The 20,785-nt window shown below is 42.1% G+C and overlaps 1 protein-coding gene across 3 annotated transcripts in view; it reads right to left on the minus strand.

The window, feature by feature from the left end:
- LOC101484253 (transcription factor IIIB 90 kDa subunit) overlaps nucleotides 1-19,666 on the minus strand; it is a 130,514-nt gene extending 110,848 nt beyond the window's left edge. For 2 of the 3 annotated variants that reach the window (XM_004554693.4, XM_004554695.4), the window contains exons 1-4: nucleotides 19,381-19,655; nucleotides 18,094-18,302; nucleotides 15,542-15,622; nucleotides 3,761-3,934 (exon numbers count right to left, since the gene is read on the minus strand). In XM_004554693.4, coding sequence (XP_004554750.1) covers nucleotides 3,761-3,934; nucleotides 15,542-15,622; nucleotides 18,094-18,277 — 439 coding nt within the window. In that variant the 5' untranslated portion in view covers nucleotides 18,278-18,302; nucleotides 19,381-19,655. Of the gene's footprint in view, nucleotides 1-3,760; nucleotides 3,935-15,541; nucleotides 15,623-18,093; nucleotides 18,303-19,380 lie in introns of all 3 variants that reach the window. The other variant, XM_004554694.4, reaches the window with a different exon arrangement.
- Between the last annotated feature and the right edge of the window lie 1,119 nt (nucleotides 19,667-20,785).

Raw genomic sequence — 20,785 nt, forward strand, 5'->3', positions numbered from 1 at the left:
ACCCACCCACGAAACTAAGCGCAGGTAGATTTCCTGATTGTATGACTTTGCACATGCTCAGAGGGCACCAGCATAACCTTAACGACCAAATTAAAATTCAGTGAACACAAATCAAATGACACCTAAGTGTCACTTTTAACCAGGCGACTCTTCAACAACAATAATAAGGGATTGCATTTATATAGCGCTTTTCGAGACCCTTAAAGCACTTTTACAATTTCACTATTCATTCATTCACACACTGGTGGAGGCAGCTACAGTTGTAGCCACAGCTGCCCTGGGGCAGACTGACAGAGGCGAGGCTGCCATATCGCGCCATCGGCCCCTCTGGCCATCACCAGTAGGCGGTAGGTGAAGTGTCAACGACCGAGACTGTCCAAGCCGGGGCTCGACCTGCCAACCTTCTGATTACAAGACGAACTGCCAACTCTTGAGCCACGATCGCCCAATAGGCCTGACAAAAAGACACAACATGCCTGACCAGGGTCTGGATAGCTTGTCCTCCCAGTGCCCGACCAGCTTGAACACACTGGTCTCTATGGCGACAGGTGCACCTGTCTCCAGGCTGCCTATGTGGATTAGCGGGGCTCCTCTGAAAAAGACCGCACAATGGAATTAGCAGCAGTGCAGATGAAATGCAAAAAGATAATCCCGGCACATCCCGTCTGGAAAGTGCAGATGATTCCATTAATCAGGAAAATAAAGAGCAGCAGGTCCTTCAACACATCTGGACCGTGGGGTGAGGGGGCTACTTAGATCTTATACAACAGCAGGAGATATTTAATCCTCTGATCTCCCCCCTCCTCCCCCGTTACACATCTTAGTGGCTCTTATAATATTTCACATCAGTCACAAGTCCGTACTTATATTAAACAGCATTTGATTGCAGCAGCCATTCCTGTTAATGCTGGTCAATAATTCTTCTTAATGCATTTTGCCTCTAAATTTGCAGCCCTCAGACCTGATGTTTAACTATGAAATTGAGAAGTTGAGATACCTTGGGTTGGGGTGGGGGACATAAACCCTGGCCGATCAATTCAGTGTTATTTTTAAACTCAACAACGACACCAAAGCTTAAAGACAGGTCCATAAAGAAAAGGTTTTCCCACTTTGCCCTGACCTCAATCAATCAGCACCTTTGGGATGAACTGGAGCACAAGCTGTGAGTCAGACCTCATCAGCCAACATCACTGTTGGACCCCATTATTGCCCCTGTGGCTGAATGGGAACAAATCTCAGCTACAAAAACCTGCTGAAAGCCTGAAACACCAAGAGAGTGGAGGAGCAACAGATTAATGCGCGTGGTTTGGACATGAGATGCCCTGCAAAACCAAAAGAACTGAGTAGACTGCTGTGCAAAATAAAACAGGTAAAGGCTGTTGTTGTTGTTTCACACCAGACGCTTTATGGAAATGACCGCCCGTTTGTGTGTCTCTAACTGTAATTATCTGGCAAAAAAATGATCACACCAGGTACCATTTCCAAAAATAACAGTCCGAGCAGTTTTGAGGACAGACCGCCTTAAAAGAGGTAAAAAGACCCAAAGTTTCTGGAGCGAGATCAGAGAGGCGGTGTGATGCAGCCAGGAGGCGGCTGTGGCTGCAGAGTAATTGCCCTACTTTCTGAGTGTGGCCACTCTCAGAAGGACACACTCAGAGGTCCATCAACATGTAAGAAGAGACTGTATTCAGCTGCAGTGAAAGAAGTTAATGATGGTAAAAGGCTTAAATAAATTCTGTATAATTTTATCATTTAAAACCTTGTTTTTGTTTTATTTCAGTAAAAACCTGGTCCTTAGTGCAAGACTCCAGTTCATCCACCGTCAGAAGCAAGCCATTTTAATGCCAACCGTATGTAAGGCCATCCTCCCTTAAAGTAGCTTTCTTCTACTCGCAGATCGCTCTGTTAGGCACGTCCCTTCTCAGTGACATCATACAGAACCAAGAGACAAGGCTAAAGATCCAAGGTCAAGATGGATTGGACACATGCAGAGGAGGGACAGTGGATATAACTGGACAAAAGATGTCAAAGATGGATCTTACAGGCAGGAGGAAACGTAGAAGACAGAGAAGGGTCATGGATATACTGAGAGCACAACAGGATGCTAAGCATAGGATGAGATGGAGGCAGATGATTCACCACAGTGAAGAAGAAGCATAACATAAACAAGAAGTTTATGGGAAACTACAGAATTATGAGACAGCAGGAAAACTGAAAATAGAAAGAATGTATTGAAGGAAGATCAGAAAGACAAATAGAAAATTCACAACACATGAACGATCGGTGAGCGTCTGAAAATGGATGAATGATCCCAACAGTGTGGCCGCTCCTCGTAAATTAAACCCCAGGTTTGACGGATGTTTCCCTTTTTTACCCCACTCTCCTTCTGTCTTTGTCCTCATCCTCCCCTGCGACAACATTACAGAATCACCCAGCTGTGGAAAAGGAAGCGAGCGGAGCTATTTTTACCCCAGTGACACTCTTCAAAACATGCACAAACAGACAGGCCTGCGCCAACACGCGCGCACACACACAAACACAAAAGCCCAGCAAACAATGCAGCAGGAATGCATTACACCCTGCTCGCCTCTTTTCATTAGGCAAACCTATCGCGGCCGTTCTGTGCAGCAGTTACATAACGCAATCACCCTCGGAGGTGAAGTGAGTCAGGAGTGAACCCACACTGAGAGCAGAAAATAAATAAATAAAGAGCTTCTGTGCTTATGAAAAAAGGATGAACCAAAAAGTCCCATTATCCCGATGATGACACATCACTCTCGACTTCAATAAGCTGCCGTTAGCGCTGTATGAAACATTTAGAAAGGCGGTGACAGGCGGCCCGGCCTCCGCAGGCTCACATCAAAAGCAACCTGCTGGCTTTATTGTGCCACCCTCCATCGGTATAAAAGGCGGGTTTGCAAATTTAACTTGCAACTTTGTCTCAGCTAATACTGAACATCTGCTCAACCGCTGCAGGAGGAGCGCAATAGAAAGGAAAGGGTTCCCTGGTGCATGCAGGAAAAGCAGCTCGGTTATGGAGGAACCTTCTTTGATCAGGCTTCCCCTCAGAGAGCATTCTTCATTACATTCATTTAAACCAACACACAGGCAGATGGCTAACTTGCCAGCTTGACACACTTCAAATTTATCATTCTAGTTCAACTCAGCCTGATGTAGTTCCCATTAATCTCTCAATTTTGGCTCTCGGAGTCATGCTAATTTGCATTCCTTGACCCTACACATCAGACAGACACACTTACAGTCTAGAAAGTCAGCTAGCAAACAAAACTACAAAGCTGATGTTTAAGGCAGATGGTGTATTGAGTGGTGAGACCGAGAACTATTTTCTGTTGCGAAAGAGGGACACATATCTGTTTGCCATGAGACAATCGCTTAAAAGATGCCAGATATATGGCACCGCGGACACGTAACACAAGCAGTAAGAGGCATGCAGAAAAATATGTTTTGTGTGTTTCTTCTAAGAAGGGACAGAGCTGTGAAGGCAAGCTTCATCCATAAAACAGGATGAAGCACAGCATCGCCATGGTAGGCCATTCAGAGGGTGACTTTCATATAAACACGGGCAAAGACCTTCAATTTGCTGATACTTAATCATTATTTTGCTCTTATATCCGGATGTATTTTCTTTGCAAATGCTCCATAAAAACATTTAGACAAGTGAAATAATGCAGTCGAGCAGGATATGTAAAAGGAACCTATGCTGGACATTTTATCTTATTATTCTGAGCAGAAAGGATACGCGGCGTTCCCTCGGTTCGGCAGACCATGTAGATGCAGGCGGCGATGACGTGGGAGGCTTTGCGGCCACGGGTCAGGTGTTTGATGAGTGCCATCTTGTAGAAGTTCAAAGCTGTGTCCATATGGTGCTGGTTCATCTGTAGCTGGTTCCCCACGATGTTGATGTGCTGTTTCGCTGGGGACACAAACAGACAGACATCAGCTCACAGAAACAAAGAAAAGTACAAGAGTTCTGCAACCTGCAGACTTTTAGGATCGATACAGAAAAGAAGAAAAACAAGTTTCAGGGGAGAGCTCAGCGTGTGACTGCAAGGTTTGTCTCCTGCCTGCATGAGTGCGCCCAGAAGCTGTCATGGAAAATAATTCTTGCATATTGGAAGCTTTGACCTGATGATGACGACATGTGATTCAATAAATTTACAGGGAGAATTTCATGGAAGTCCAAGTGATTTTTTCCAAAGAAATCTGACATATATCATCTATGACTATCCAAGAAGATTTAGTTGAAATGTAAGTGAGAGATGGACACGTGGAGAGTTAGTTTCTTTTCTGTGGATGTGTTTAAGAAGCAAACCATCACATCCAAAGAAAAACATGCCCTCCATACTCGCCTCATTTTAGGTTTATTATGACAGCAAAAATCGCTTTGGCGTCTTCTGGAAAAAAAATTCAGAAAGCTGTTACAATTAAGGGCATCATCCAAAAACAGTAACACACTCCAGCATCCCTTCAACCAAAAACAAAGTATACCAATCAGACCCAGTTTAAAGTTTAAAGCCGGATATAACTCCCAGATCTAAAAAGTAAAGACAACAATGGTGCCCAAACCTTCCATTCTTTTACAGGAGACTATGGGCAAAAAGTCCATCGGCTCCATTCCTGATGATTTTAAAGGCTCACTCACTCATTTAATCATATTTAACAGAACATTATGTTCATTTTTTTACATTTTGGTCATTCTAAAGTGGCGTACACACAGAAAGCTATTCATCTGTCATGCATCATTCTGTGGCTGATGCTCATACCAAGCTCCTATTGCCTCAGTACCTCTCTAATGAATATACCATGCTGGAATATGTCAATCAGTGATACACTGAGCCCATAAACCCTTCAGTCACTTGCCTCAACAACTAGAAAAGTTTAATTCAGAATTTACCCACTGTGCATCACCAGGAGTTATTTTGCCCACAGTTGCTTAAGCTCAGCAACTGTCATCAACTTTCTCTAGCAACTCAACATGGGCCTGAATTCCATGGTCATTTGGGCTTTTCATGATTTCTCTGGACTTTTATTTTACCAGGATGGAATAATTGCACGGCATACATCTTTGATGCCTTTAAATATATACTGTACATACATTCACTAAAATATTTTAAGCGGTGTTCAAGGTTCTACGGATTCTTATCTTAATGAGGCTCAGTGTTAACTTTGTGTTACCTTTTGATCATAATTGTGATTGTAATTGACAACAACTGGTAGTTTATCTTCACCAGAATGAATCAGATTTGTTTGACAGCATTCACTGGACCAATGCAGGGAACAATGAGAAAGTCCAAGGAACTCAATCAAGATCTAAGAAAGCGAACTGTAGATTTACACAAAGATCTCTCGAGCCATTTCTAAACAACTTCAGATTCCTAGATCAGTTTAAACAACTGTATATAAGTGCAAGTTACTCAGATGTGTCACCACTTTGCCAACGTCTGGATGAACCCAAACTGCCAGCCTCAGATTAGAGGAAGTTGTTTATAATGTTCAGGGAAAAACCCAGAAATTCCATGGACTGAAAGTGCCGGCCAAGAAAGAAGCTCCAAAATCAACTCTTTCAAACTCGACCTAAATTTGCAGCTGTCCATATGGACGACCTTTGCGACAAGCATTTTAAGGACATCCAGGATATAAAAAAATTTTTTTTTGAAAAACATGGCAAGAGAAAAAATGCTCAGCTCAAGGCTCCATAACAGGACTTTGCAAATCAATGGGTGACGTCACAGACGCTAGATCCATCCACTATACCGTATATGATAAATCCAAGCAGAACCCTATATGGCAATAATAATCCTTTAGGGAACAGCCTCCCCCAGTAGTACAAGGTGTTGTTTGTTCCGTCTTCCTCACATCAGCCCCAAGCGCTTGGGGCAGATGGCTGACCTGAGCCTGGCTCTGATGAAGGTTTCTTCCTGTTTTAATCCTACTGTCGCCAAGTTCTTGCTCAAAGGGGATCATCTGATTCCCTCTATTATTGTAGCGTTTTTTAAGTTTAAAGCATCTTGAGATGACTGTTATGATTTGGTGCTATATAAATAAAATTGAATTGAATTGAATTACCTCCTATAGGAAAACTAAACAACCCATCAGACAGTAAAACAACAGTCCATGTTCAGAGCAATAAAAAAAGCATTCTGTTAGCAGTTTGCTACATCAGTATGGTGGTAATTACACAAGCATCACTTTATGCCCAGCATCATCTACAAGCATGTCGGGGCACACACACCTGTAGAGAGGCAGACGGATTTCATTATACACACGTGTGCAAATGTAAATGGGCACACAAAGACCTGCATAACCACATCTTTACACGCAAATAACAGAAAAAACACGTTTTCCACAGCTCACTGCACGGACCAGTACAGGTGTAGCCACAGGTGGAGGCTCCAGAGAGACTTTATAATTACAGTGCTGCAATGCATTTCTGTGAGTTCGTGACCTTAGATAAACTCCACATGTCAAACATTCTCATGCACGCAACCAGATGTGTGTAACCTACTAAACTGAGTTGGGTGTCTGGGAATGTGAGAGACTCGGCTCATCGTGTCTCATCATACTGCTCCAGCCTATGTCAACACGAGCTCGTCAGACATATGCATACCCCATCGCCGTCAGCCTAAACCACGTCTGGATGAGTGTTTGTGGTCTTGATCTCTTGCGTCACCAGCTCTAATAAAACTGTACGTGCTAGTTTGGCAGCAGAGAATTTTATGCACAAAATTGATTGTTGTGGCCTTAGTAAATCCGGTAGAATGAATAATCCTGGGTTATACGTCTTCTCCTATTATTTGACTAATCCTCCTACAATTCATATGCAATAAATGCAGTATGTTTGTCTCTATGTGAGCTCCTGGATTAAGACGCTCACATGTAACTGCAACAGCTCTGCTTAGAGGCCTGACAGAGACGTTTGTTTCATTTCATTACAGTGTTATAGAACTGTGGCGGGAAAAAGGGTCAAATTTTGATCACCAAGTTTCTTATTTTACATAATTAAATGATGTTTAAATGTTTACTTTACGACATGGAGAGAACTGTAACGTTACTGTCAGGACAAAGTTTTCTACAAGATAAATGCGACAGCCGGGGTGGGAGGAAGTCTTTTACTACATCGCCAAAGCACCATCCTATTGTTAAGATGCCAATTGTTGTCCACAGAATAGATAATCGGGTGTAGGTAGCTGCTCTCTAAAGCTGTGTTTGCACAGATGTGGAGAGCCCTGTTTATTCACAGATAGAGGGCAAGTATGAGGAGAAAGGTTAGACCAACCGCTGAGCGCTGAGTCACAGTTAACTGTGTTCACATACAGGAACAGATGATTAACGCCACAGTAAGTAATTAGTGGACATAAGTGGACAGACAGCCAAAACAGGTAAAACAGCTTCTCCGACTATGATGGTTCATTTTACATCTAATTAAAGGTAACAGTAGAGTTATAGGATAGTTAGCCTAAGTTATTTAACAGTGAAAAAAGTACTCAAAAATATACAGTGATTAGTGCAATTACACATCAATTTGTTGGAAGACAAATTCACACATTCTCATGAACTTTGAAATAATCGAGTGAGCACCAGTTTGTGAAAGTCACCATGTTGCCCCGACATACATAAAACATGTTACATATGTGGTTAGAAACAAATCACAGTCACAAATCGCTCTTTCAAACTGTGACCATTTAACATTTGCCGTTTTCTCTCCTCTCTCAGTTGCACCTCTTCCTCCTGACCTAAAGCCTCACCTCCTGAACTTGTCAGGGCTCTAACACAAGTTCAAGTGGCAGGTTGCCCTGCAGTGGAATGAACCTGCCCCCCCGACCACCCACCCACCCACCCCCACACACACACACACAACACAGACATCACATGGGGATACAAGTCAGAGAACGGTTGCATTACAGAAAAAAAAACACTGAAATGTACACTACAATGGGAAAGTGCAAGAGGAAAAAAAAGAGACCTCTGCTCATGCTGGGCTATAGAGGACAGCATGAGAACAGGAAACAAAAACTCTGCACAGAAAGCAGATAAATGTCCACAGTACAACATTATGTTTACACCTGAAAACATGCATAAACATGTTTATTTATTCCTGATATTGTCGCAATCACTTATCATCAGCAGATCAGACATGCAATCCTCCAGTCTCTGGACACCTGAAAAGCAACAACAGCAGCTTGTTATTAGCTAACATTAGGCCCGAGTGTCCTCAAAATCCCACAATCCCTGTGATAAACAGTTTGGAACCAAAATATTTTTAAAATGGGGGCTGCCCCCCAATACAAGGTTTTAAAAAAGGGAAGAATAAGGCACTGAAGTTGTTGCATGCTTTGCGAAAATGTTCACTGCCATCCTCTCCAACCAAGTTTGCGTCACAGATAAGTAGGACAGAGTCTCAGGATGCAGCTTTAATTAGAGCTCTTCCTCACAGGTTAAAGTTAGATTACTGGCCTTTACCTCACTCTTCAGCTCAAACCCCCAAACACTCCGTAATCAGAGGCTCTAAATAAAAAAAATAAACACCACCTTATAACATTCACACCGACACAAACTGGGACACCCTGAAGGAGAGTGGCATTTACACATACATCTGATGGAACCATCCAGGGAGCTATAAATGCACTCCAGTCTGTTTTTCTTTTTAAAGAGGTAAGATAAGGACAGCAAAGACGAACATGTACACCGCTCAACAAAGTGGAGGAGATATAGGCCAGTTAAATCTTTCAGTGTCTCACTGACAGCCGTATTAAACCAAACACGGTGTTTGCAGTAAAGGAAGAAGAAGGCAGAAAATGTGACTGGACGTGCGATGCTGAAGTACAGACAGTCTGAATGAATGAAGAGTTCATTAATGGCAGATTGACTTTTTTAGAACTGGCCTGCATCGTTGTTACAATCAGACACGAAAGGTTCAAGAATATAACAACAAGGGATCTGATCCATCTAATCGCCCTTTTCTAGTTTTCTAAATCTCTTTTTTTGCTAGTTTTTCTCCTGTTGATTGGCTGTATGGAGGTTTCTCACGTGACACCATCCTCACATTGCTCAAGAGTTGTGAAGTGATACAACTACCAGTTGCACAAGGAAAATGTATTCCCACACATGCTGGTCAGTGGTTACTGGCTGTCATTGGAGGAAATTGGTTCCAAAGAGGGTGCTGCACCAAAAACCTTCTTGTGATTGCTTTTTGTTGCTAGCAGATTAGCGCTGCCACATGTAGTTTGCATGGAAGGCACCACTCAGTAACTACAAGCTAACTAGTGGAAAAAAGTGACGAGGTGTGACTCAAACTGGAAATAAAGAATATTCACATAAAAGCCAACTTGGTGTGCTGAAGCCAAAACATGAAAACAAACCCAAACACACTTGCAACACAGTAAAAGAGTATTTACATAGAAAAACACACATTTGGAACACTATCACTATCAGCCTCCGCAGTGTGGGAACATCTTGACAGCGAACAAAACAAAAGGCAGCCAACATCCAAAGAAGAGCTCTGAATTCCTTCAAGAAGCCTGACAGCTGAAGACTACTCAGAAAAATATCAAGCTGCTGTAGAGAGCTCAGAATGTGCTGAAGAATAAAGGTGATCATCCCAACTAATGTCCACACTATGTCTTTGTCCCGTCTTCCTTCCCTAACAGTCACAGCAGATGGCCCCGCCCCTCCCAGAGCCTAGTTCTGCCGGAGGTTTCTTCCTGTTAAAAGGGTGTTCTTCCTTCCCACTGTCATCAAGTGCTGCTAACAGGGGGTCATCTGATTGTTGGGGTTTTCAGTTTCTCTATATTATGGCAGGGTCTTCACCTTATAATATAAAGGACTCTAAATAACTTAAAATCAAACATATATAGATAATTGACCAATATCATATTTCTTAAACCATTAATCATTAGTATTATCTTATAAACCCTATAACTATTGAGCTTTCCTATATAATGTATTTCCATGCTTTTCTAAATGTTTCAACAAATCACTGTACCCATTTCTCATTTTCTTGGTAAAATACAAAGAAATGAAGGATGGCTCAAGACTTAGTACAGCATTGTATTGCTACATCATAACTTCATATTGAGCTCAAGCGTGTTTTCACACTAAAATTTTCGCCTGAAGCGGTCTTTAAATCTACATTCCAGTCATCACGCCTACACTGCGGCACACCGTGGACCAATACATGAGGGGCTGGTGATACATTATTGCCCAACACAAATACAGGAGGAGGTGGGGTCTCCGCTGCCAGACATGATTCAGTCGGTGGGGAGACAGCGAAGGCGCAGACGGCCACTGGGGAGCCTTTCCAGAAGAAAGTAGGAGGAAGAGAAAGAAAGAAGAAGAGTTGTTTCTCTCTCAGAGACGCCTGCAGACTCAAACAGCCACAGACGCCCATAAATCTGCCCACACGTGTATACACCATCACCAGCTCACTGCTACTGGCAAACACAAGCCACCAACACAACACAGCATCCCACACACAAAACCAGTGCTCAGCTACTAGGAAATATTTAAGAAGATCAATGTTACTCTCAACCCTGCATAGTAGAACTGAAGCATGCACAAGCATGGTTAGCGTAGCATACAGACTAAAGACAAAAACTTGATCTACTGGCATTACTAATAACCAATACACGAGGACAACACCGTCCCTCACTTGTTTCTTTTTAAGTCATTTTCCATTATTTCAGCATATAAACCTGTGAAAAAAAGTTGGAAGCACAGTCGCTGTATAAAAAGATGGACAGCATGACAGCTCCGCAAAAAAGAAGCCAGAACGTCTCGACCATCCCCTGGTGGTCAGCTGCAGTACAGGTCATAAATCCTGTTGCCCTCCAAATGCTAATTTTTGCTGCTCCCTTATAGGCCAGCAACTGCATTTGTGTGCGTATGCATTTCCCTTTGGACAGCCTACCACTGCAAACATGCTCGTATGCATTCCTCCAATACCTCAAATGTATGTTATGGATGTGGAGGATGCTGTGCATCAGTCAAACCTGATTGGTTGACAAGGGAACTGAAATAGGTAAGCGTGCGAGAGGGGAGTTCTCCGGGACTAAGAGAACCCCCCACCCCTCCCCCAAAAAAGACTAAAAATACACAATGAAAAACAGCTCTTCAGCTCTTTGTATACTTCTCTGGTCCACACACCAACAACCGCACAAGCAAGAAAGCCCACTGAGTAGTTGTACCACATATTCATTGACAACAGATGCTGTGTGTTCCCCTGAATAACCCAGAGGAGGTGGCTGAGGAGAGGGAGGTCTGGGCCATGGTGTTTTTATGTTTGTCTCATATCAATATAATGATTAATATTAGCATTAGAACTGAATTGTGAATAGGAAAATAAATCAATAGTTTTCATTAACAAGGTTAATTTAAAATACAACACCAGTATTTAAAGAGCCTCGAGTATCTTAAGAATAAACATCACATTCATTTACTACATGGTGTGAAATATGGAGGTCTGAGAGGCTGACTAAACACTGTTTAGCATCCTGTGGAATAATTTAACCCACTGTTGGAGATTTCAACAGGAGTTTGGTTTGACTCTCCCAAAATTGATCCTGGCATGTATGATTTGTTTTACTTTAAATACATAAATAATATAAATAGTTGCAGTAAAATTGAAAACTTCACTGGGAACTAAGGACATCAAATGTCATACATTAAAAATCCTCCCCTTCATGACTCAAATTAAACTTGGACTCATTATTTTACTTAAAATAACTGATATTACGGCTATTATGGCTTGCTCTATCAACAAAGTTTATACGTGGAGGTGAGTGAAACTCTAGGATATCTTTTCATTCATTTTCAACATTCAACCATTCACACAGAAAGTCATGCAAGTACTTTTTCCTACATTTAACTGCTTTTAATCCAACAATCTCATACGCAAGCAACGTGGCATCTTTGGCTATCTGCCTGTTCATGAATGAATGTGCACGACTTCCATGCAAAGGGTTTATTATTATATAAACATCATTAGTTAAAGCCTTGATTATACTTCACTGTGGACACACACACACACAGCTGGAAATCTGATGACCAAGTAGTCATTCCTGCTATACTTCCAAGTCCACTTGAAGTCTTCCACCATGTGTAGTTGGTGCACTGTGGACCACATGGTCTGCACGGTCACCAACATGAGGACAGGCACTATTTTGACATGCACTCTCGCACTCACTGTGATGATCAAATGAACGTGATTCATACCGAGCGGACCTCAGTGGACTCGCACAGTGAGGTCACTCAGTAATCAAGGCTTTATGTATGAAAACTAATCTTGACCTCAGCTGGGGACCGGGCAGCTCCTCCTGCTTCCTCTCCACCACATGATGATGTTCAGTGTAAAAACATGGACGAGGCTGCCCTCCGTAGCGTCAGGGTATTTAATGTAAACCCAAGTTGTTTGACAACAGAGCGAGGTATTTTTATACTCTTATGTTGTTCCCAGTTATATCCACACTGTATCTCCTTGCTGATGAGCATGTATAAGCTGCAAGCTTATCCTTTCCTAAAAGTTCAAACCATCCTTCAGACTCCATGTGACAGCAGAATAAAGCCCCCCACACATACACAAACAGCATGGTAGAAATATCCTACATACAAGCCTCCATCCTCACCCAGTTACAAAACACACACGCAGCATTTAACAGCAGTATTCCTCAATCCACACCCTCCTATCGCTCCCTGCTAATCCCCTGCATCCATGCGCACACTGCCGTTACTCAGCGCCTGCTGCAGTCTGACAGCCCTGTGACTCCGTGGCTCTGTCGCATTAAACATCATCAGCTGAGCAGACGGTCGTCGCTGCGGTAACCAGCTGCTGGCAGTCGACGTCTGGGCTCTCTGTCCGGCTGCCAGCAGCCAAGCGGTTGCTCGTTTGTGTCTGCAAGTTGTTGATGCGTTTTTAGACTAAAGTCCCGTGTCAGCAAGAGCTCCAGGGACACCCACCAAGACCCCTCGAGGTTCCCACAGGGGCCCCCAGCACTTCAATTTAGAGCATGACAGGTTGATAATATCAGCTGACAGCAGCTTATCCTACACACAAAGAAAATCCAAAAGAGGAAAAAGAAAAAAAAATCCATTCTGGGAGGACACTGGAGTCAAAGTGAATACTGATTTTCCCCATTTGGAACAACTCTCACACCACCTCGGATGAAGAGAGCATGCTCAAATGTACTAGAAACACTCTGCTTTCAGAAAGGTGAGCTTTTACGTCACTTGGTTAAGTGGCAGAAAATGTGCAGCTCCTCAAAGCTTTACAGCACATGATGGTGACTTTAAATTCACTGTTAAGACTGTTTTGGCTCACCATTGCTGCTCTCTCAGTGGTGTTTTCACCACAACACTCAGCTGTTTTCACAGAAAACACTAAAACAAAAATCTTGCTGGGTACTACCAAAAAAGGCATAACACCAAAACAGTAAGCACACACAAAAACTAGAAGTTGGGGTGCTTTCACAGCTGTGGCGTTTAGTCTTTTTAATCCCAGCTGTGGTTCTTTCTTCCACCCCGACACATCTGGCCAATAAGGGGACTGAACATCCTCACGTGGTTTGTAGTGATGCCGTTTGGTTTAATTGGATTTTTCTCTGTGTGAAAACAAACCAAGCTACAAAACAAAAGCTACAAGTTTACAAACTCACCAACTGATTCGGACCAGAATAAACGAACTACAAGTGAAAAAACGCCTTTAAAATACTAGCAAATTTAGCAGCTGAAGAGTCAGGCTTCCCCTCACCCACAGCTGATGGCAGCCCCTCCCTGAGCCTGCTTCTGCTTGAAGTTTCTTGCTGTTAAAACTTTATTTGCCTCAATACATTTTTATGTAAAATGACCTTTTAAAACACTTCTAACCCAACATTAGCTGGGATAGCTCCAGCCCCCTCCCACAACCTCATATTGGATAGATGAGGATTTTCAACTAAATAAAAGCAGCTTCCGTACAGAAATAACCGTCACTTACACCAAGCCTGACAACACACAATCACATGAGCATGCATGTGCTGGTCTAAATGACAAGCTGAGGTTGAGTCACACGATGTGGTACGACATATCATAGATGGATACAAGTGATTGATAAAAACCCACACTGGAGTCTGCAAACAGAGCCTCACAGTTTTCCCTTAAAAGGCAAAAACTCCATAAAAGACTTGTTCTAAATGACAGTTTATTATTATTCACAACTTTTACAAACTTAAAGCTTTATCACGTAAAAAGCTTGACCACACACACTGCTTATTGAGACTATCTTTTGGGGTTTACAGTGTTCTTGTGAACTCTCCTGGTACATAACCCTGCTGAGTGCTGGGTGTAATGAACAAACACTATAATAGTTTCATACTGTTATAGATCGAAAGCAAGCTGCTGCTGTGGCTCAAAGCTGCACTTCCGAGAGGAGGGCTTTGAGCAAACAGCATAAAATGATTCAAAGTAAACCTCCTCTGAAAATATAAAGACTTTAATCACTCGAGTGAAGTCAAAGACACCAACGTGTTGCAACGGAGCTGCTTTCAGAGGAGAAGTTTACACTCGACATGAAATAAGATTAAATGACTTATTGATGCCCGTGCAAAAGACCTAAAGTCGTCTCCTCCTTCATTTATTGCCCAAGCTGCATTTTGCATGAACACACAAAAACGCAACCTCGGATCACGTGTTGAAGGGTGATCCCGACACTAAAGAAGCAAATGAAGAAAACAAAGTTTGCAGTATGCAGCAATACCACGTGCAATGTAAATACAAACAGAATGCATTGACTTGCAAATCTCAAACCTATATTTCATAAACAATAGAGCATACAGATGTTTCAACAACTATTTAAAGCGCCTCCGTACTATCACAGATGCAGGCTTTTGAACTGAGGGCTGATTTCAATTCAGCTTCCATTTTCCTCAGTCGTGAACTTTGGCCCAGAGAAGGCAGCGTGTGCACATGTGGCCTCTTCGCTGCATGACAGAACTTCAATCTGCATTTATGGTTGGCACGGGGATTTGTGTTTGAATTCTTGAGACAATCCGCTGATTTGCATGAGAGAATTATGCGTGTTATTAAAGCAGTCCCACAAGCACACAACATCCAATCCATCTAATACACAGATTTCTCCAGCATCTCTCAGTCTTTGTATGATATTATGAGACATGACAATTTTACACTAAGGAACATTATTTTGAAATTGCTCTACTATTTGTAAATGTGTGAATGTGGAGGTCCTCTGTCTCTGTAAGATGCTATTTTTATGTCCAGTCATGTTACTGATTTGCTGCCAGCGCACAATGCTCCAGCTCTTTCTTTGGAGTGCCTACGTTTTCAGCTTTTTGTTGTTAAGTAGTAAAGTCTCAGTTTTCTGTGTTCTATTGTAAAATTAAATGTGTGTTTATGAGATCTGCAAACAAACCATTATGTTTTTATTTATATTTCACACAGCATCGCAACTGCTTTTGACTTGAGGTTACACCATGCACCTTAAACTCCCGTAGGCTTTTAAGGTGGAGTGTGGTGCCATCTAATGGCCACTCACCTCTCTGCAGCGTCTGAGCTCGGGATGCCTTGCCCATCCCTGAGAAGTGCCCGTCACCAAAGGATGGATGTCTGGCTCCATCTGAAGGACAGAAGATGCACAGAAACAGATTTTCAGCAAAACAGTCAAAAAGTGTTTCTCTCTTCTTTTTTCTTTATTTAGTTATTTAGAAACAAGAACTTTGCCGTTATTCCTGGAAATAGATGGCCAAATTTCCTGTCTTAGCATTATCATCTTCATTGTTTGATATTTAAAAATGTATACAATGTCCCACCAAGCACAGAGTTTACTCAGACATTTCATTAACTAACATGAAAAAATAAAGCAGAAAGCTTCCATGTTTCACAGTCACACACAAAGGCAGAAAACCACAATCATCTATAATCAAAACAGCTTTTGCAGTCCATTTTTAGCTCGCTGCTGCAGCTTTAAAACAAAAGTAAATCCTACAGTTTCATTTCTTTACACTTAAGAAGCCATCGCCAGATCCTCCTATAACCAGGGCCATCACAGGTGACCCTCTGCACCCGCCCGCCGCCTGTTTGACCCGCTGCCCTCTGGTCAGCGCCTCAGGTCAATCAGGTCCCACACCTCGACACTCACAAACAGCTTGTCCCCCCAACCAAAAGTAAACACTCCGTTATAGCTTATTTTACTCCAGTGTAACCATATTTTACAAATTAAACATCACATTGTATTAAATAAGACACAAACCCAGCAATTAAGACCATAAGCTCATTGGGAAAGTTTACTGAGGACATACAGAGTGAGAGTGAACAGTAAGGCTCTTTCTCACACTTTCATTTGACCAAATCTCTTGTGGAAACCACAGAGATCGCCATCTACTGGCCATGAAAAAGAATGTAGGTTCTGATGCCACTTTTCAGACCTTGGTAGCAAAGTCCATCTTTTTTTATGCAGTCTATGCTTCTTTGATGTCAGCAGTTGAATTTGTCCAGTTTTCTTGTAGTCAGACTGTGTAAACAGTAAAATCATTAGACACAAACCCAAAGCCATCAGTATTTTATTTATACCAGCAGTGGAGCATTTTGATCCACATGATCACCTTCAGCCACAAGCAGCATTTAGAACAGAGATTTCATTTGGCACTAATTGCACACTCTTTGTTACTCTTTAGTCCAAAGTGACAATGCTGCAGATTAGAGCTTTTAGAGTGCATTTTGGTCTGACATTGTTCCATTATAAATGTTATCATTCTGCCTCCTGGTAGCTAGCAGGAGGCAGAATTGCAAATATACAGGACAGCGACGAGCACCTGGGTATCCCACAGGCCCATGGCAACCATAATAACGATGCACAAAAGTCAGCCACAGCCAGTTTCTATGCAACTTTCCTATGCTCATTCGGGGGGTTTCCCCCCTGGACCCCCCATGCTTCCCCATTTAGAAAAAACGTTTTTTGTTTCTAAAGCTAAAACTCTTTTATGAGAACTGAGTGTAATTCGTCTAAACAACTCTTATAGTGGTGTCAACTATGCATCTTGGGACGAGAACCAGCGCACCAAAGCTTCCAGTCCAGCCCTCTATACAACTTTGCAAAATAGATGCAGTTAAGTCTCGAATTTCTCTCCATCACTGCAGCTGTCACATTTTACAGTTGTTTTTTTTAACCAACGAAGCCAATACATACCTGAAGTAATTACATTTTTATTGTTAATATTCCATGAAATAACAGAAAAGTTCCAGTTTTTCACTCATTTATAAGAGAATTGTTTATTTACTTTTTATTGACAACAGGTGCACAGTAAAGTTCGGGTGAAAGGTGAGTGCTGACTAGGCTGCGCCCTGCTTTAGCTTTGTTAAATCGAGTAACTGAACTGAACATCGTGAGCATGTGTGTGCTGTTGGTGCCTTGGAGCTCTAAATCACTGTCTGGTTGAACCGATCACAACTTTCAGACATGTGTACAGCATGTGAGGAGGTGTCTAATCTTTGCGCCCAATCTGTAAGCAAATGATGACTCTGGGCACTTTTTCTTTTTGAGCTTGCATTTACTTTACATGGCTGTGTCTTTTGTCCCATCTCCTTCCCCTCAACCCCAACAGTCTTGGCAGATGGCTGCCCCTCCCTGAGCCTGGCTCTATCACACATTTCTTCCAGTTAAAAGAGAGTTTTTGCTTCCCACTGCAGCCAAGTGTTTGCTCATACAGGGTCATCTGATTGTTGGGGGTTTCTCTTGATTATTGTAGCCTCTTTACCTTACAATATAAAAGCACCTTGAGGCCCTTTAAGAGCGCAGTTCTTCTTTCTGATTGGCTGACGCTGGTAAACAAAGCTTATAGTAGTGAGAAGGCTGAGCTTTCAGCTCTCGGGAATTATTTGCACACATTTTGACTTATGTACAGTGGATATATAATTCGAGTACACATGTACACAATAGAAAACCCTATTTTCATGCAAACTGTCCAGTCAGTGAGTCCACTAGTCTGTCCTTCATGTATTGGTTCAGCTCAAACCCACACAGGAAAGAAATCCACAGTAGATCTAGAGAAACAGCAGAGCAACAGGCAGCAAATGTCCTGTCTTTCTCACCTTCTGCAGAGACAAACTGTCCAACAGCCAGCGACCCTCCACCTCCCGTCTCCACAAACTCCACTTCAGACACAATGATGTTGTCCTCCAGCACAGAGCCGCAGCCCATGCATACCGCATCGCCGCGTGCATGGTCGACATCAATGTCCGAACTGCCACAGTTCTTACACACCTTGGAGCTCATGGTGTCGTTCCTCAAGTCTCAAAGCCTGATGGGAAAAGATAAGGCCAGTAAATACAGGAAGTAGCTTAAGTACATAACTGGCTCCCTACATAGAAAGAGGAAAGGAGCCACCTTGTGTCTCTGTAGTCGGTATGCGTTTCATTGTGGTCCACTGACATCTTTTGTTTTTTGTACCTTTGATTATACATGTGTGCAGTTATGCTGCCTCTCTTTTTGGGCAGTTTGCAAAATTTTATAATCACTTTGGGTCTTTGGATTTACATTCTGTTAAGAAATGTTACCAGTTATGTCACAGGGACCATGTGATTAGCACTGTCTACTGTAGTGTAATAGGGATCTGGACGAGCATGTAACAAACTAGCTGTGTTTAGGCACTTCCAGGATGAGGTTTGCTTTCTTAAAATCACCACGTATAATAACTGACGAGTCCAAGTTTGTCTGCTTTGCACACAGTATCGGATCATCAAGTGTATGCATGTTTTGATGCTAAAACTTATATTATATTACACTTTCAAATTCCCGGAGCTCCTCCCTGTTCAGTAATCCAAGCATGAGGTCAGCAGGGCGCAACACAACACAGGTGGTCTCTAACTTGTGGCCCCCTGGGAGGGTAATCCCTCGAATACCGGAGGCTATTGCATGTAAAAGAGAATTGTACCCCGCCGTATCAGTAGTTTTACTCGGATGCAGCCTCCTGCAGCGGTTGTGAACAACTTGCTCGCGGCTCTCCTCCCATTAGCCGGCCAGCTACGTGGCACTGGTCAGCAGCCGCCGGCTAACTCGGGTTTTTCTAACTTTTCTTGCCTAAAAGCGAGACCTATTCAATGCACAAGCTGACTCACTAGTCCCTGAATTGTCTCGCCTCTTTGTGTCCTTTTGATTAGATTAATTGATACTGTTGTTAGCCGAATGAGCAGCACACTGTTCACATGGGGCTGTTAACAACAAGGAACGAGAAGCTAGCCCAGCGCTGCTACCGGCAAACTCGCTGCAACGATCACTCATGCTAATACCAACACGAAGTCATGCGTATCCGAAATAAAGAAGCGTCACGAAAGGCTACACAAACACACACATATAATGTGTGCTGACAGCATTCATACCTCTAGTCTGGTGAAGTCAGCGGCAGCATGCAGCCACGAGTCAGCCTCCTCGGCTCTAGTGTTTTCGACAGACGCTGATTTGAAAGTATTTCTCATTGACTGTGGTGCTTCACTGTTTGTAACTGTAGTCTCTGGAGAGCAAACAGAAGCGTGACAACAAACAGATATTTCAGAAATGCTGTTAATGCTGGAACAATCCTTAACACAACACACCCGACGTGAAAACATGTGCGTTTGATGCCCAGGGAACTCGGGCGAGACCAACTCTGCCGTGAGGGGTGTTACTATGTCAACATTATGGTAAATGGTAAATGGCCTGTATTTATATAGCGCTTAACATTATATTTATTTCAAATCATGGTCGCGCAGAGGATTAAGTTTTAGAACCTTTTTGATATTCATTTTGAGTGAACTATATGTTGTGTGACGAAAGATTATCAGTAATTGAAATATATTTCATACAAAAAGTTTATACCATAGATATGATCACCGAGGTTATTTGTATTATGGTACGTCCCCTGTCGCCGGTTTCCAAACTAACAGGAAATATAATAAAATAAAAGTGTCCCATATCCGTTTCGTTTTTCCTTCATGTGTTTTTTTTTTCACATCAAACTTTTCTGTTGCATTTGGGCGTACTTAAAAATCTTAAACCCACAATTAGGCTAAACAATAGCAACAGCCTATGTGTATTTAAAAAAAGAGCAATAAGCTAAATTTATTGTTATATAGGGTGGATAGAATATTTTCATTATCCAATGAGCAATCGAAAAGTTTAAATTAGTGTAAATTAAAGTTTATAGACTAGACTGGAACCAGAACGAGAGAATTTTTAACAATACAAATATTAAGATTTGGTAATAGATGTGAACGTAAATCTCAATATGAAAATGTGAAAATGAATAAATATATAAATATGACAAAATGTGGTCATTAAAAAAATATAAGAAACATTTCATTAGGTGTTAGGGGTTCGTATTTTCTTTAACCCACGTAATTAAACATTTTAGTTACATAAAACATGTGAATTTTTATTTTATGTACTGTATACTGTAATAAATAAGTATTTAGTCCAACAAGTATAACATCCAGAAAGCTACACAACATGAGGTGGTTCATGTCTAACCTCAGTTTCTGACAGTATTCATCCTTGCTGAGGCTCCACTGGACCACAGCTGTGCACATACAGATGTACTGTATCTGTAAACTTCAATAATGTGGTCAGGATATTCTCTGAATGTTCCAAGAACCAGTAAACACAAAATATAAAAAGTTTGAATTGTCCCTCATCTTCCAAGGTGGAGTGGCACATTCCCTCTTGACATCTGATTTCCCTGCAACCATGACCGTTTCCTTTTGGCTGGTTAAACCCTTAACATTGTGCATTCATATCCATGTAGCAATG

This window comes from Maylandia zebra, linkage group LG19, assembly GCF_041146795.1.
Source record: "Maylandia zebra isolate NMK-2024a linkage group LG19, Mzebra_GT3a, whole genome shotgun sequence".
Classification (NCBI taxonomy): domain Eukaryota; kingdom Metazoa; phylum Chordata; class Actinopteri; order Cichliformes; family Cichlidae; genus Maylandia; species Maylandia zebra.